General features: G+C 45.6%; 1 protein-coding gene across 1 annotated transcript in view; it reads left to right on the forward strand.

Annotated features, from left to right (window-relative positions):
- LOC115471258 (proliferation marker protein Ki-67-like) overlaps positions 1-18,441 on the forward strand; it is a gene marked incomplete at its 5' end in the record, with an annotated part of 176,303 nt that overhangs the window by 122,977 nt on the left and 34,885 nt on the right. Inside the window, 1 exon segment of the mRNA XM_030204959.1 lies at positions 12,122-12,595. Within this exon segment, the coding sequence (XP_030060819.1) occupies positions 12,122-12,595 (474 nt within the window).

Below are 18,441 nucleotides of genomic sequence, written 5' to 3' on the forward strand. Positions count from 1 at the left end.
CATCGGCCCATACATTCTCCAAGCATTACCGCTTGACTGTGGCTGCTCGGGCGGAGGCCCGGTTTGGAGCTTCAGTGTTGAGGTCAGGGATTTCAATGTCCCGCCCTGGGTGAGTACTGCTTCGGTACATCCCACCAGTCTATGGATTGATCAGCATGATGATATGGAAGGTAAAATTATGTATCATACCTGATAATTTTCTTTCCATTAATCATAGCTGATCAATCCATAGCCCCTCCCAGATATCTGTACTGTTTATATTCTGGTTGAATTTTAGGTTCAAGTTAGTCTTCAGTTCCTTCAGGAGGACTTTGTGTTCAAGTTTTTTCACTTGGATTCTTCAAGAGTTGAGACGAGTTTGTGTTACAGTGAGCTGCTGCATTCCTCTCCCCTCCGTTTTACGGGGCTGGATTGAGACTTAAATTCTGCCGGCACTCCCTCCCGCTTCGTGCGGCTGTAGGGCAGCTTTGTACCCCTCCCGCTTCGGCGGTGTTAGGGTCAGTCAGCTCCTCCCGCGGTTGCAGGATAAGCCAGATCCCCCCGCATCGGCGGGTGTGGTGTCCCTCCCCCGCTCCGCAGGGATGAGCTGGACGGATTCCCCTCCCCCACTTGTGTGGGGATGAGCTGGGTTAATTCCCCTCCCCCGTTTCGGCGGTGGTGAGCTGGGCAGAGTGTCCCTTTGTGGGTGTAATTCTCTAAGTGCTGAGTCCTGCGGATGGAGCTTTGATATCGACATACTGAGGAGTTTCCGGCAGCACATGACCACATATAGGGAGGCAAAAGTTTGCTCTCTATCTCCACCTGCTGGTAGATGGACACAACCCACCAGTCTATGGATTGATCAGCTATGATTAATGGAAAGAAAATTATCAGGTATGATACATAATTTTACCTTCTCACCAGCACTCTGTGCCTATTATCAATTGATAATTATGACTTCACATGTTTCCAAATTCTAAGTATCAACATCTTTTGACTGCAATGACTTCACATGTTCCCAGGTGCATATTATCAGTTGATAGTATTGATTCTTGCACGTTCCCAAGCCTTCCTCCAGTCCCCCTTGGATGTTCTCATCCTACTTGCATCTGACCCACTGCTATCTTCCAGTAGCCAAAACATCCTTGCCTGTGACTTTCTTGCTAGTGCCAGTCCAGCTGTTATTTAAAGAGCAGATTCCACCCTCCCTCTGTCTGCTCTCAAGTTACTCATTTCAGCATTTGCTGCAGTGAAATGTATCTGTGTCAGAGGTGATCTTTGATTCTTAGAGGCATAGCTCTTAGCCTGAGCCCTTGGCCTGTATTTCACTGAGAACAAGTGATAGCATATTTCTACGTTCAACAATTTTGTCTTAGGTTTCAAGACTGGTTATAGAGAGTGCAGTAAGGAGGGGGAAAAAAAGGACAAAAAAAAACCTCCACTTCTGCCAATTTGTGGAGAAAAACCACTGCTTATCCTCTTCAGTTGACCAAAACTACTACTACTATTTAGCATTTCTATAGCGCTACAAGGCGTACGCAGCGCTGCACAAACATAGAAGAAAGACAGTCCCTGCTCAAAGAGCTTACAATCTAATAGACAAAAAATAAAGTAATCAAATCAATTAATGTGTACAGGAAGGAGGAGAGGAGGGTAGGTGGATGTGAGTGGTTACAAGTGGTTACGAGTCAAAAGCAATGTTAGAGGTGGGCTTTCAGTCTAGATTTAAAGGTGGCCAAGGATGGGGTAAGACGTAGGGGCTCAGGATATTTATTCCAGGCGTAGGGTGCAGCGAGACAGAAGGCGCGAAGTCTGGAGTTGGCAGTAATGGAGAAGGGAACAGATAAGAAGGATTTATCCATAGAGTGGAGTGCACGGGAAGGGGTGTATGGAAGGACGAGTGTGGAGAGATACTGGGGAGCAGCAGAGTGAGTACATTTATAGGTTAGTAGAAGAAGTTTGAACAGGATACGAAAACGGATAGGGAGCCAGTGAAGCGACTTGAGGAGAGGGGTAGTATGAGTAAAGCGACCCTGGCGGAAGACGAGATGGGCAGCAGAGTTTTGAACCGATTGGAGAGGGGAGAGGTGACTAAGTGGGAGGCTTAGTTGTGTTCGGTATCACTGGTATTTTGGGGCTATATCATCCTTTACCTTATAGCTATGCCTTTTCATTATTTTCAGTATGGCAATGCTTATGTTCTTATATCTCTCCTCCACCCCCTTGGGCACTAAGATGCTTAGTTTGTCTGGTGAGGCAGCAAATGGTGTTCTATGGACCCATCATTCCATTATCTGTGAGAGGGGAGGATGAGGATACGGGTATTCCCCTCCGCAGCTGCACCCCAGAGAAGGGTGATATCTCTCCCAAGGAGAGGGAGAAACCTTCTGGTTTTCTGGAAGAAAGAGCTTCCTTCCTTTATAGTGCAGGTTATGTCTTTCCTTTGCATTTGAGAAGATAAATGAGACTCCAATTCTGGAGAAAAATTGGAAGCACTCCCAAGACCTTTCTTCATGATATGACTCTCTATAAGATGATTTTGTCAGAATGTGAGGCTCCAGAAACTGTTCTGAAAGGAAGAAAGATTATGGGAAGGCACTATCCCCTCCTAAAGGAGGGACTTGGAGCTCCTGTTTAATCTCCTGAAAATGGATACCTTGATCATCACTGTAACTGGAAAAATAACACTCTAATGGAAGAAGGCTAGGCCTTTAAGAATTTTCAGGACAGAAAAGTTGAGGTGCCGTTGAAGGAGGAATTTTCATTATGGGCATTGAGGCAGCAGTGTGCTGTGGTAGATTCTTTGGCAGATTGCATAGATCGGGGCAAGAAAAACATTTAAAAGAAGAAGAGAGCTACTGGATTGCATGAGGGATTCTACAAACAAGTTTCTTAAGGTAGAGAGTTTGAGGATCCGTAGGTTCTGAACAACCCAATTTGGAAATTACTAGAATAAGAAAGTTGCACAGACCCTGAAGAAGGATTCGAAACCTTTGCCACTGTTGGCCGTGGAAAGGAAAAGAGACTGTGCTACTGCAAAGATAACTTTCTGTATTTTGAAAAAATTAAAATGTAACAGATTCAAAATTCAAAAGACTGTAAAGACCTATGGAGGTTTTTGTGCCGATGATGACAGCAAGTGCTCCATATAGTTGAAGGCCTGGACAGAGGAGTCTGTGAGGCTTTTTCTCCATTGATCTGTAACAGTTTGAGCGATAGCAACATCACTTTAGAGAATTCAGAAGTGGAAGAGGATATTTGTAATTGATATGCTTTAGAAGATTCAGAAGTTGCCAGAGACCCAGACATGGCCTGCCATCCTTTCTTGTGGGTACCCTTTCTAATTTGGTGAGGTGCACTTTTCGTGTTGGTGTGTCAGTTTTCCTTGTGGCTGTGCAATTGGTCAGCGATCTTGGCCTCTTAAGTCATCAGCAGGCTCCCATTTGAGAAAGATGTTCTTTGGAGAAGATAAGTTAGACAAAGATCTTGGGGGAGACTACCCCAGAACATAACAAGGATAGAGCTCACTTGTCATCCACAGAGGGTTCATGGGTCACACATCTTAAGGACCGGAGGCATTACAGGCCAGGGTAGCATTCCATCTATTACACAGGTAAATTGTGAAAGCTCTTTTGTGGTATTCGTAGACCAAGAAATGGTGGGGCCCCAGCTCTGGTGGAGTGAATACGTCCCAATGAGTTTTGGCAGATCCATTCAGAGAGAGATCTGGTGGGAAGGAGTCTTTGCCTCTTTTTACCCCAGAGTGAGCACACATCTCTGACCAGTGGGTACTTGGCCTGGTTTAGCATGGTTATGCCCTGTTCATTTTCTCAATTTCTAACATCTATGGGATGTGTCTGTGAATTAGCCATTAAAAGGATTGACACTGAAGTTTGTTCTGGAGAGATTGCTTCTGTTTGGGACGATTATTCCAGTTCCATTTTCAGAGCAGAGTCAAGGACAGTAGTTGATTTATTTTATGGTATTTATTTGTGACATCCCACATTATCCCAAACAAGTTTGAGTTCATTGTGGCTTACAATAAACAGTATAGGATACATAACAAAGAATAATGCATAAGAAAGTAATTTGTTGTAAGAATCCAGTGTTTAACATTTAGGAAATCTATTATGAATGAGAAATTGTATATGAAGCAAAGAGAAAGTTAATGGTAAATAAAGTAATAACCAATTCGGGTAATAATTGTTTGAGATATGGTTGTTCTTTGTGAGGGTTTGTTTGAATAGGAACGATTTGAGGATTTTGCGGAATCTAGTATATTCCTGTATATTTCTTATTTTGGGTAGTAAGGCGTTCCACCATTTGGTTCCTAGGTAAGTGAAGTCTGCAGAGTGGACAGTTTTGTAGATCACTTTTTTGCAATTTGGGAGGTGTAGTCTGAGATAGTTTCTTGCCTCATATTTTGTGTTTGAGAGTTTATTAATGGTACCATATAGTCTGGAGCTGTTCATTTAGTATTTGAAAGGTAAAGGTACATAATTAGAAGCTACTGCTTGCTTTGATGGGAAGCCAGTGTAATTTGATTAATAAAGGGGAGGCACTTTCAAAACAAGAGATTTTATATATGAACTTGCTGCATTGTTTTGAGCTGTTTGGAGTTTTTTTCAATAGATACTCCTTACAGCCAGCATATATGGCATTACAGTAATCGAATTGGAATGTTAATGATTGTACCAATAGTCTTAATGTTTCTGATGAGAAATAGGGTCTGATTCTTTTTAGTTTACAAAAAGAATTGAAAGATTTTGTGATTACTGAGGAAACTTGAGTATCAAATGTTAAATGTTTGTCTATAATTATACCTAGAATTTTCAGTCATTTTGGTCAAATAGGCTGAATATTAAATAGTATTTAAGAAAGAAGTTGCCTTTTGGTCAATTCTTAATATCAATGGAGTAAACACTTTACTTTGGATTCCTGTTTGTAAATGCAGGCTTTTGAACTCATTAGTCAAAACAGGAGAATAGTTTAGTATTAAGGGGGACTAAAAAGAGAGAGAGAGGGAAAAGCAAGCAGGTCCTAGTTTAGTATTAAGGGGGGAATAAAAAGAGAGAGAGAAAAGCAAGCATCATTAACTAGTTGCCATAGTATACAAACCCATTTCCCATAGTTTTAAATGAAATTTTCTCTAGAAATAGGTATTTTTCCCATAGTTTTAAACTGAAACCTTTTCTAGAGGTAGAAACTAAGCAGCCAAAAACTCCGTCGATGACATTGAGGATACCCAGCGGCTTCAAAAAGTGTGGTCGGTGTGGCCGGCAGATCTCGCTTTCTGACACCCACGCTTGGTGCCTTCAGTGCCTCTGGCCTGAGCATAATCCCAAAGCGTGTAACTTGTGTCTCAGCTTGAAGAAGCGGACACAGGTAGCGAGGCAAGCTCAACGGGATCGGATTTTTGGAGCTTGCGCTGGCCCTTCGGCGTCTACGTGGGCAGCATCGGCACTGGTGGCGTCGACTTCGGCGCCGGACATGGCATCGACCTCAGGAGTACAGGTACCATCGGCCTGACGACCTTCTTTCGCTGGGAGCAGTGAGCAGCCAAGTGGGCCTCCACCTGCCTCGGCAGCTCCTGCTGTGCAGGGCCATCGGGACCGACCCCTTTCGGACCCGACCCCGAGGAGGCGTGTGGATTCCACATCCTCCTTGTCGGTACCGTGGAGCGCCGATGACGTGCATCAAAAGAAGTTAGCTAAGAAGCATCGTCTTCGGTCGCCCCCTTCACATGGTTCTGGGGCGTCGAGAGATTGGGCACCTGAGAAGCGTCGACACCAGGAGGACCGCTCCCCCGCCATCCAGGAGGTGTCGGTCGTCAGGCAGTTCGGTATTTTCTCCTGGCCCCATGCAGGTTCGAGCACCAACTCTGGCACCGGCCCCTCAGCCTTTCCCAACCAGAGACTCCAAGCCATTCTCCCAGGCATCCTGGAAGGGCTGCTGCGCCAGTCTCTACCGTTGACGGAAGCACCGGCTGGCTCTGGCCCTGTGATGCTATCGTCGACCCTGGTGCCGTTTGCATCATCGGTCTCGGCCGCCACTCAGGTGGCGTCGATGGAAGGAAATTTGTCCCCGCCTGCTCGGGAATCCACCTCTCGACGCCATCATCGAGAATGTGGTTCCTCTGAGTCGAGACGGGCCCAGTTTCGGATGTAAGTCAGAGAACTCTTGTCCGACACCAAGGAGGAGGACCCCAGGTATTTCTCGTCCGAGGAGTCCTGTGGTCTTCCCTCTGACCCCACTCCTTCACTGGAAAGGAAACTCCTCCCCACCTGAGAGCCTTTCCTTTGCCTCTTTTGTGGACGAGCCGAGGGCTGAGATGCTCAAAGTCCTCGACTATCCATCACCACCTAGTCTTCCATGGTTCCGCTGCACAATGTCCTGAAGGAGACACTGCTGCGGAACTGGCTGAAACCTTTAATCCCACCATGCCGAAGAAAGCGGAGTCCCAGTATAGAGTCCACACAGACTCGGAGTTGATGAGGACTCAGTTGCCATACGACTCTGCGGTTGTGAATTCTGCTGTCGAGAGCCAAGAGTTCGAGGGATACCGCCTCGGCGCCCCCGGGGCGTGAGTCTCGCACTATGGACTCTTTTGGGAGGAAGGCCTATCATTCCCTCCTCCATGCTCGTGACCAAGATCCAGTCTTACCAGCTCTACACAAGCATTCACATGCAGAATAATGTGCGGCAACTGGCGGACCTGGTTGACAAGCTCCCTTCGGAGCAGGCCAGGCCTTTTCAGGAGGTGGTCAGGCAGCTGAAGGCGTGTCGCAAATTCCTGCCCAGGGGTATTTATGAAACTTGTGATGTTGCATCCAGGGCCGCTGCCCAAGGTATAGTGATGCGCAGACTCTCATGGCTGCGCGCTTCTGACCTGGACAGTCGGATCCAGCAGCGGCTGGCGGATGTCCCTTGGGGGAGGGGGGGATAATATTTTTGGTGAGAAGGTTGACCAGTTGGTTGAACAGTTTCACCAGCGGGAAACCGCCCTCGACAACCTCTTCCACTGGGCGCCTTCAGCACCTACCTCTTCAGGTAGGCGATTTTTCAGGGGAAAGAAGACTACTCCTTATGCTTACTCCAAGCGTAGGTACAATCCTCCTTCCTGACAGCCTTCCCAGGCTCAACCCCAGCGAGCTCGTTCGCGTCAACAGCATGCGACCAAGCAGGCCCCTGCGCCTCCCCAGCAAAAGCAAGGGACGGGCTTTTGACTGGATCCACAGGGAGTATAGCTGCCATACAAGTGCCCGTGCCGGAAGGCCTGCCGGTCGGAGGGAGGTTAAAATTTTTTCACCAAGGGTGGCCTCTCGTAACCTCCGACCAGTGGGTTCTCCAAATAGTGCGGTGCAGGTACGCCCTCAGTTTGACCTTCACTCCACCAAATTGCTCGCCGGGAACTCAGTCCTTCAGCTCCCACCACAGGCAGGTACTTGCAGAGGAACTCTCCGCCCTTCTCAGCGCCAATGCGGTCGAGCCCGTACCACCAGGGCAAGAATGGCTGGGATTCTATTCCAGGTACTTCCTTGTGCAAAAGAAAACGGGGAATGCGTCCCATCCTAGACCTAAGGGCCCTGAACAAATATCTGATTTGAGAAAAGTTCAAGATGCTTTCTCTGGGCACCCTTCTTCCCATGATTCAGAAAAACGACTGGCTATGCTCTCTGGATTTAAAGGATGCTTATACACACATCCCGATACTGCCAGCTCACAGGCAGTATCTTCGATTCCGTCTGGGAACACAGCACTTTCAGTATTGTGTGCTGCCCTTTGGGCTCGCCTCTGCGCCCCGGGTGTTCATCAAATGCCTGGCGGTCGTTGCAGCGTCGCTACGCAGGCTTGGGAGTTCGTGTTCCCTTATCTCAACAATTGGTTGATGAAGAACACCTTGAAGGCAGGGGCTCTACAATCCATGCAGATGACTCTCAAACTCCTGGAGCTACTAGGGTTTGTTATAAATTACCCAAAGTCCCATCTCCTTCCAGTTCAACAACTAGAATTCATAGGAGCTCTGCTGGACTCTCAGACAGCTCGGGTCTATCTTCCCGAGGCGAGGGCGGACAACCTTCTGTCGCTGGTTTCCTTGGCCAGAGCTTCTCAGCAGATCACAGCTCGATAGATGTTGAGACTTCTGGGCCATATGGCCTCCACATCCACAGCTCATGTGACTCCCATGGCCCGTCTTCACATGAGATCTGCTCAGTGGACCCTAGCTTCCCAGTGGTATCAAGCTGCAGGGGATCTAGAAGATGCAATCCTGTTGTCCACCGCGTTTCACAACTCCCTGATATGGTGGGCAATTCGGTCCAATTTGACATTGGGACGTCCCTTCCAAATTCCTTAGTTTCAAAAAGTGCTGACTACGGATGCATCTCTCCTAAGGTGGGGAGCTCATGTGGATGGGTTCCACACTCAGGGAGCTTGGTCCCTTCAGGGATCAGGTCTTCAGATCAATCTCCTGGAGTTGCGAGCGACCTGGAACGCTCTAAAGGCTTTCAGAGATCGGCTGTCCAATCAAATTGTCCAAATTGAGACAGACAACCAGGTTGCCATGTACTATGTCAACAAGCAGGGGGGCACCGGATCTCGCCCCCTGTGTCGGGAAGCCGTCCAGGTGTGGCTTTGGGCCCGCCGTCACGGCATGTTTCTCCAGGCCACATATCTGACAGGCGTAAACAGTCTGGCCAACAGTCTGAGCAGGATAATGCAACCTCACGAGTGGTCTGTCAACGGGGCGTTTGTCCGCAAGATCTTCCGAGACTGGGGCACCCCCTCGGTGGATCTTATTGCCACTCAGATCAATCACAAGGTCCCTCAGTTCTGTTCCAGACTTCAGGCCTACGAGAGGCTAGCCTCGGATGCCTTTCTCCTACATTGGGGGTCAGGCCTTTTTCTGTATGCGTATTTTCCCATAGCTCTGGTGGGGAAGACTTTGCTGAAACTCCAGCAAGACCACGGAACCATGATTCTGATTGCGCCCTTTTGGCCGCGTCAGATTTGGTTCCCTCTTCTTCTGGAGTTGTCCTCCGAAGAACCGTGGCGATTGGATTGTTTTCCAACACGCAGAACGAGGGGGCACTTCTGCATCCCAACCTCCAGTCTCTGGCTCTCACGGCCTGGATGTTGAGGGCGTAGATTTTGCCTCCTTGTCTTTCTGAAGGTGTCTCCCGAGTCTTGCTTCCAGGAAAGATTCCACGAAGAGGTGTTACTCTTTTAAATGGAGTTGGTTTGTCGTCTGGTGTGACAGCAATGCCCTAGATATTCGCTGTTGTCCTACACAGACCCTGCTTGAATACCTTCTGCACTTGTCAGAGACTGGTCTTAAGACCAACTCCGTAAGAGTTCATCTTAGTGCAATTAGTGCTTTCCATTATCATGTAGAAGGTAAGCCTATCTCTGGACAGCCTTTAGTTGTTCGCTTCATGAGAGGTTTGCTTTTGTCAAAGCCCCCTGTCAAACCTCCGCCAGTGTCATGGGATCTCAACGTTGTCCTCACCCAGCTGATGAAAGCTCCTTTTGAGCCACTGAATTCCTGCCATTTGAAGTACTTGACCTGGATGGTCATTTTCTTGGTGGCTGTTACTTCAGCTCGTAGAGTCAGTGAGCTTCAAGCCTTGGTAGCCCATGCTCCCTATACTGAATTTCATCATAACAGAGTAGTCCTCCGCACTCACCCTAAGTTCTTGCCGAAGGTGGTGTCGGAGTTCCATCTGAACCAGTCAATTGTCTTGCCAACATTCTTTCTCCGTCCTCATACCCGCCCTGCTGAACGTCAGTTGCACACATTGGACTGCAAGCGAGCATTGGCCTTCTATCTGGAGCGGACACAGCTCCACAGACAGTCCGCCCAAATGTTTGTTTCTTTTGATCCCAACAGACAGGGAGTGGCTGTCGGGAAACGCACCATTTCCAATTGGCTAGCAGATTGCATTTCCTTCACTTACTTCCAAGCTGGGCTGACTCTTGAGGGTCATGTCACGGTTCATAGTGTTAGAGCCATGGCAGTGTCAGTGGTCCATTTCAAGTCAGCCATTATTGAAAAGATTTGCAAGGCTGCGACGTGGTCATCAGTCCACACATTCACATCTCATTACTGCCTTCAGCAGGATAGCCAACGCGACAGTCTGTTTGGGCAGTCGGTGCTGCAGAATCTGTTCGGGGGTTTAGAATCCAACTCCACCCCCCTAGGCCCATTTTTATTTTGTTCCAGGCTGCACTCTCCGTTAGATGTTTCTTTGTATGTCAATTTTTGTTATGTCCTCGCCATTGCGAGGCCCAATTGACCCTGTTTGTTGTTTTGAGTGAGCCTGGTGGCTAGGGATACCCTATCAGTGAGAACAAGCAGCCTGCTTGTCCTCGGAGAAAGCGAAGTTACTTACCTGTAGCAAGTATTCTCCGAGTACAGCAGGCTGATTGTTCTCACAAACCCGCCCGCCTCCCCTTTGGAGTTGTTCCTTTTCTTTGGTTTTGCTTTCTAAGTTGACTGAAGTGGGACTCTCGTGTGACAGGCGGTAAGATGGCCATGCCCGCACGCTCGAAGGCTCTAGCAAGCTTTGTTGCTAGGAAGATTTTCCGGACCTGGGGCTGCTGTATACGTCACCCATCAGTGAGAACAATCAGCCTGCTTTCCTTGGAGAATACCTGCTACAGGTAAGTAACTTCGCTTTACTCCTGCTGGAATTCTGCGCAAATAGTAGAGCACAAAATTTGATCAAAATTCCGCAGCCTTGCAGAATTAAACATTTCTGTGCACAATCTGTGCTCCAGATTGGCTGGCTGGCCTCCCCAACCCATGGTAAAGGCTTGCTGACTCCAACCCCCCCCCCCCCCCCCCCCCCGAGAGCCTTGGTACCTGAGTACGCCCTGGTGATCTAAAGGCCTCTTTGGGGGCAGGAAAGAACCCCACTCTTTGCTGCCTCTGCTCTGGGCCAGTGCAATCTCTCTTTCAAAAACGCTGTAATCTCATGGAACTGACGAAGAATGTCTCGGTGGCACTGACCCAGAGTAGCAGCAGACAGGAAGAGGTACTCCTATGCAGCTCCTTCTGCTCCTACCTCACAAGCGAGTGCAGGGGCGGCTGGGGGGGGGGGGGGGGGAATATGGATGGCGTGTGGGTGCATGCAGGGAGCTGTTTAAAAAAAAGAGTGGATGCTATATGTGTGTGGGGGGGCTGTAAAAAATGGATTTTGTGGAGGAGGGGGCTATAAAAAGTCTATGCTATATGTGGGAGGGGGATGTAAAAGAAAAGTGGATGCTCGAGGGAGGGGCTATAAGAAAGGGTGGATGCTATAAAACATATGGACAGATGACAGATGACTAAAAAGTGGACAGATGACTAAAAAAAATAAAGTGGCTATCTGTGGAGGGAGGTAGAAAGGATGGATGCTGTGGATGGGTAAATTGAGGAAGGGAAGGAACGTTGTAAAGGTAGAGCTATATTTGGGTACAGGGTGGGGGCTGGGAAAAATATGGATGGTATATGTGTTCAGGGCAGGGGGACTATAATATTGGTTAAATAATAACTAATAAACTTGTAGAATTTGCAAATTTTGTTTGCAGAATTTAAATTTTTTTATTTTTTTGGCCCAGAATTCCAGCAGGAGTAATACATACTTAGCAAGAAGAGGTATTTTTGCCCATTTGATTTGACTTGATGGTATGCTTTGAACCTTCTCATTAAAGCACATCACAATACTAATATCAAGACAATTCACAAAGATTTTAAATTTTTCATTTACTTGTCATTGATCTTATGTTACCACCATTAAATACAAGTTGTAATTTGTAATGGTGTATTAGTGACCTGAAATCATATGACCATTGCTATACTGTCTCTTTCGATAAGAATACTGTATCTGTAATACTTCATGTTTCAAGGAAATGAACTTTTTCTAACATTCCATTGCCAACCTGACAATATATTTTGTTTTGAGGTTGGCAATGAAATGTTAGAAAAGTTCACTTGACTCAAAATGAGATTTACTGTAGGTACAGTGTCCTTAATAGAGCAATATAGCACTCCTTTTGTTTCAGAATATTGCAAATTACTTTGATTTTGCTTTGTATTAAGTACATTATAAATACAAGACTGTTTTTGGAATGAAGCTAATTCATTTCTGTCCTTTTATAGAATCAAGAGTAAGTGTGTTGAGAAAAGTGAAAGTGACTTCTATTAAAACATCACCAGTGCAATCAAGAAGCTCCAGGAATAAAAAAAGTAAACAAGAGTTGAAAGAAACAGACCAAGTAACACACAACCTAATCTCAACACAGAAGTCGCAGCATGTAAATTCCTTAGAAAATTCTGAAGGTAAAATTTTAACCAGATCTTCCAGAAAGAAGCAAAATAGCGCAATTACAGAAGCTCCTTCTTTCCTGGCTAATACTAATCTGGTTAAAGAAGCACAAGCTCATAAGCTGCAAAGAAAATACAACAAAAATGTTAAAGAAAATGACATTGAAAATATGACCACAGATGTTCACCCTGTTCAAGAAGTTATTGCTTTGTCCAACAAAGGAGATGATAGATATACCCTGCCCCACAAAACATGCAAATTGCCAAAGAAACATGTTAAAAGCATCTCTGCTTCTGACACAAGAGAAGGTAAGAAAAATCTGAGGATGCTAAGAAACATCTTTAGATGAAGCAGGAATGTAGAATGTACAGTTTCTAATTATTATTATTAAATTAGGCTCATTCTTATCAAACCTTTTAGCTGTTTGGACTCATTTTCTGTTCTCAAAAGTTACCATTAGAATTGTGCACTTTTTGGGAGACTAAAACAAATCATTTAGAAATACAATGAGTATTGTCACCTCAAATATCTGTTACTTTGATGTACCTTATGTGACATTTAAAATAGATCTTCCCTCTCCCTCACATTAGCTGAACAGCTGGTTATTGTCAGCGTTCTTTCCTTAACAGGTGTAGAAATGTGCCACCTCCTACTGTATACATTGATATTATTTCATTGGCATTTAAGAATTTTAGAAATGGGTCTCCCTTGTAGTACATTATTCTTCAGAGTTTTACATTTTTTGGCCAAACAAGACAATAGAAAGTGATAAAAATATGAATGAAATCCAAGTAGAAAGGGGTAAGCATGCTGTGATGCTTCATCATTAAAGGTTTTTCATTTTAAAATTGCAATTTAAAATCTACTTTTAGAAAATAGCATGTGTTTGAAAATATAACCATCTTCAATTTTGCAAAAGGAAGAGTTGTTCATTAGAATGTGGATAAATAAGGACCTACTTTATATACTTGAAGGCCTATTCTTGAAAATTATACTGTAAAATAAGTAATTATTTTACTGTATTTTATGTTGTTGCACTCTTCTGTTAGAAGGCTTTTTTTAATATAAACAGTTTGATACCCTGCTTTTCAACTCTCTTCACCTTCTTTGGACTTTCTAATCATTTACAGTCCCCCTCTTTAACTAGTAGGGGTGATAGCTGAGCTCCTGGGCCTTGTTGCACATCCATTGTATGTTTCACGCTGCCACTGGGACTTCAACTTCTGCCCTGATTCACCTCCTTTTTCTGAGGGAAGGCTGGTTTTGACTTCCCTTGTGGCCTCAGCTCTGCTTGCAGGGTGGCAGGCCTGCTTGCGAGGCTTCCTCATCACCCCAGGATGCTGCCCAATTGCTGCCAATCTCCTCCTCACTTAGACGCGAGAGCTCGCTGCAGCCTTTAATTTAAAGGGCCAGTGGCATCCGGCAATGACATCATCAGCCAGGGCCTGTTTTGTGCCTTCGCATCAGGTCATCTGGCTGGTTTGCCCTGCTATCAGCCCTGCCTTGTTTGCGCTTTGCCTTGCCTAGCCCCATCTCCCTAGCCCTCTCCAGCTTTGTGTCTGCTTCGTCTTGTTCTGCAGTGTTACTTTCTCCAATCCTAGCCTCAGCATTCCTGTCTCCAGCACTAGCTTTAGCGTTTCCTGCCCTTTCCAGGTCCTGGTCTGCCAGGCCTGCTCCCAAGGGCTCTTTTCAGAGACATCCCCAGGCCTGATGCCTGTCAAACCCATCTCCCTGGGCTACTCTCTGTCTTCCCTGTTGTCCAGCTCGAGGTATCTTGCCCTTCCATCTGTCGGAGCTACTGGATCCGTGGGCTTCAGTGGTACCCAACTGTAGTCCAAGAGCTCACCTACCCAGATCCGTGACAGTATGAGCTCTCCTTCACTACTTGTGCTAGGCAATTTCAACATATGTGAATAATCCTCCCTCTTCTCTTGAGAATGATTTTCTTCGCTCTCACCTGTGATACTAGCCTTTCACAATATACATTCATTCTCATTACAGCTGATCTTTTTTTACCCAAGTGCAGTATTTTGGAACATATCGGTAACATTACACTTCTGACACTTCCTTCTGACTAATTTCCTAGTCCAGTTTCTGTTGAACATTGTGTGTCACCTCAGAATACATCTCCTTAATTTTGTCCATTTTCTTTAGCTGACTGAGCAGCGCATGGGATATGGTTCTAAGGTCAGCACTGAACAAGGCTGCACCTTATAGAGCATACTCTTCCCTGAAATAAACAATCCACCGTATCTTCCTAAGCTGCCTTAAAAAAAAAAAAAAAAAAAAAATATATATATATATATATATATATATATATATATATATATATATATATAAAAAGACTTCATTGCCATTTTCAATATCTGGCATACAGGTGGCACTGATTCCCATCTTCACCTCTACTGTGACTATGCAAAGACTGTGACTCCCTTGCAGTGTGGTCTTAAAAAAACAAACAAAAGAAATGTTTTTCAGTTCCTCAATTAAACAAGTCTCACATGGGAATCGTGTGATTCTATGATGAGGAGCAATGGCTGAACGCTTCATCTCCCTTCCTTACCTTAATTCCCTTGCACCCATTGCACATATCGGAACCAGAGACACCAAAGCAGGTGTGTGAGACTGAGAGGATCTAGGAGAGTGGTTCCCAATCCTGATCCTGGTGGCACCCCATCCAGTCAAGTTTTCAGGATATCCAGTGCATGCAAATCTCTCATGAATATTCATTGCCTAACTATCAATAACGTGACTGCTACTCAATTAAGCTATGTTAACCACTTTATTTATATGCTACATATATTTTTAATGTGCTAGTGGCTGTTATATGTGTACCTTCCTATAATAATATTTCATTCATCCATTCTACCTCACACACTCTTTGATTATAATACCTCTATTCACATGCTACCTGGGTTAGGACAGTGAACTTGACTATTACAGAATAACCCTATAATAAGTACATTATATAAACATGAACATTGATTTAATTAAGGGCACCTCTACTCAGATGTCACCAGTGTCTCCAATAACCCTACAATTGAATCACGTATCTTTCCAATATAAAGTTCAATGTTCAGTGTACAAACTTATCCTCTGAGCAATCCTTCTGGGCATCTGCTTCAAAATTCCTTTGATTAGTCCTTCGATTGAAGAACTTTAAACAGAAAGGTGCTGTTTATAGTTTAGATCCACCACTTTAACAACAGTGGGGATCACTGTTTGGAAAAAGGATTGCAGTTACTCAAGGAAGGACAGATGGACTGGCTATCGGATTGTGATATACTTTTCAAAGACCCGCAGAGCAAACACTCGAAGGACTAAGAGGCAGATGCAGCAACCAAACGTAAAAAAATCAAAATCGTTAAAGTCCCTAACGATTTTTAAAAAACGAAGAATGCACCAAAAAAAAAAGTCACACATGCTCAGATCGGTATTCAAACGTACAATGTATCAAAGAATCACAATACACATCGGTAATCGGCCCCTAAATCATGCGCAGAGCAGCCAAGCGTTTTGCTGGCTGCTCTGCGCATGCTGCAAATGTAAAAACAACAACAAAAAAAAAAGCCACAACAAATACACGTGGCTACCCGGTCAGCAAAATCCAAAAACAAAGGATCGGGAGGGGGCAAGGGCGCTCATCAGGAGCGTCCTGTATGGACGGCCTTTGCCCCCCCCCCCCCCCCCCCCGAAAAAGCAAAATGCTAGCTGCCCCGGTCCCCCTCCCTTCCTGTTCCTGTGTTCTACAGAGCTAACTCCGCCTCCTGTCATTCTTCTGCCCCGTGCCCCGCCCCCGGTGCCCCCCCTGAGGTCGAGTACGCCGCTCCCCCCCTCCACCGAGACCCCCCCTCCCTATTAACGACCCGAGCAGCGCCTCTCACCTCTTTCAGAAGCGCTGCACGGGCAGGAAGATCTATTGTGTTGGTTGTAGAGTCTCCATGACGTCTCTTCTTCCCTGGCCCAGGCCCCGCCTCCTTCTGACGTAGGTTACTTACGTCAGAAGGAGGCGGGGCCTAGGCCAGGGAAGAAGAGACGTCATGGAGACTCTACAACCAACACAATAGATCTTTCTGCCCGTGCAGCGCTTCTGAAAGAGGTGAGAGGCGCTGCTCGGGTCGTTAATAGGGAGGGGGGTCTCGGTGGAGGGGGGGAGCGGCGTAGTCGACCTCAGGGGGGGCAGCGGGGGCGGGGCACGGGGCAGAAGAATGACGGGAGGCGGAGTTAGCTCTGCAGAACACAGGAACAGGAAGGGAGGGGGACCGGGGCAGCTAGCATTTGCTTTTTCGGGGGGGGGGGGAGCGGCGGAAAGTGGGGAGCAGCGGGGGGGGGGCAAGGCCGTCCATACAGGACGCTCCTGATGAGCGCCCTTGCCCCCTCCCGATCCTTTTTTATTTTTTTTATTTGATGTGTTTGCTGACGTCCTTTGGACCAATCACAGCGCTTTTAGCTCTGCTAATGCGCTGGGATTGGCTCAGTTTGTTTATTTTTTCACTTAATGATTTTTCCTGGCACAGAGCTGTCCTAACGAGAGGTCCAGACCTCTCGTTAGTTTTCCTGCCTTTTTCCTGCGTAAAGGCAATCGGAAAAGGTTAGTGCATGTCGTTTCAATGGGGTTTTCACACTAATTGCTCATCTCCATTCCGTTTTCGTTAGCTGCTGGCTTCCTCGGTAAAAGCCCTTTGATGCATGCAACGGATCAAATTTTCCTCGTTGGAGGGTCATTAAAGGCTCATTTAGCTTTAGTGCATCTGCCTCTAAATCCAAGTAATTTTGAAGCAGATGCCCAGAAGGAATTAAGGGGGGAGGGGAGCAGTAATAGCATATCACATCGCAGTCAAAAATTTAGGGACAAAAATTTTTAAACTTTATTTTTATTAACTTTCAATAACATTTAACAAAAAAAAGGTCAGTGCAACAAATAAGTAAATGAACACCACAGAAATCAAAATGTTATTGCATTAGCTTTGTCAGGCATCAAAACCAAGTGATAATTGGGAAAAGAAGGAAAATTAAAGTCAATTAACAAAATAAAAGCATCTTAATATTATTATTAATAAGCCTGGTCCATCTTGGATTAATCCTTACAAATAGACCCCCACAGACAGCAATCCATTAAATTAATCACCTCTGTTTTTAATTCTTCTGTGTCTGGATCTGTTCTTGTAGTTGCTTGGGTTCTAGAAAGCTATACTCTTTTCCTTGAAACTTCACCATTCATTTTCTGGGAAATTCCAACAGAATGAACATCCTTGGGGTCAGAGCCCTAGTCCTTAAGACAAGAAAGTCTCTTTACTGTATTCTTGGAGAGACATCCGAAAAACATTAATCACTTGACCATGAAAGAGAACCAACCTTTGTTAAAATTAACCAAAACATTATTTCTTTCTTGAGAAAGTTGCTACTCTGAGAACTTTAGACTTTAAAAAAAAGGTCTGAAATTAACATTTTTTTTCTCAACAGAAGGCAGAGAAACTAACAGGGTCACCCTTCTAGTTATAAGATCTTGAACCAGAGAAGTCTGGATAAATAGGGCAGGATGCCACAATTTTGAGGAGGTGCCTGCAGAGGAGGGATTCATCTTTGAGGTATGCAGTGGGGGGTGGTGCTGGTGAGGGTCAGGTAGGCTATCAGTCCCACTGGACCACCAGGGTCTTTTTAGTGTTTGGAGGGGTGGGTTTAAGAGGTCTTGGAGAAAATCCTGAACCTATTAAATCTCTTCTGCTAGTCTCCCTCATTCCTCCCTTGCTCAGCAAATCCTATTGCCAACTCTACAGGGTTTGCAACGGGAGCAGCGCCCTTGTTTGTCATGTTGCCCACTGATTATAAGGAAGAAATCAGGGGGACCTCGTTTGCATGCAGTTAGCGGTCAGTGCCAGCAAGCAAATGAAGGTGCTAGTACAGCTTTATTGGCCTCTATCACCCATGTTTGATTTTGATCATCTGCCTGTTAGTAAGATCGAGGCTGTTTAAGTTATCCATATCCCCTTCCTGATTAACCACCCTAGAGCCTCTGAGAATAATAAGAATTCACAATCCTCTAGGGTAAGCTGTAAAATTTCTTTTAAATACATTTTTAAAAAGTTCTCGGGGGGGGAAATATGAGTCACAGGAAAATTTAACAGTCACAAATTGACTGCCCCTGAAGTGTTCT

This window comes from Microcaecilia unicolor, chromosome 5 (genome assembly GCF_901765095.1).
Source record: "Microcaecilia unicolor chromosome 5, aMicUni1.1, whole genome shotgun sequence".
NCBI lineage: Eukaryota > Metazoa > Chordata > Amphibia > Gymnophiona > Siphonopidae > Microcaecilia > Microcaecilia unicolor.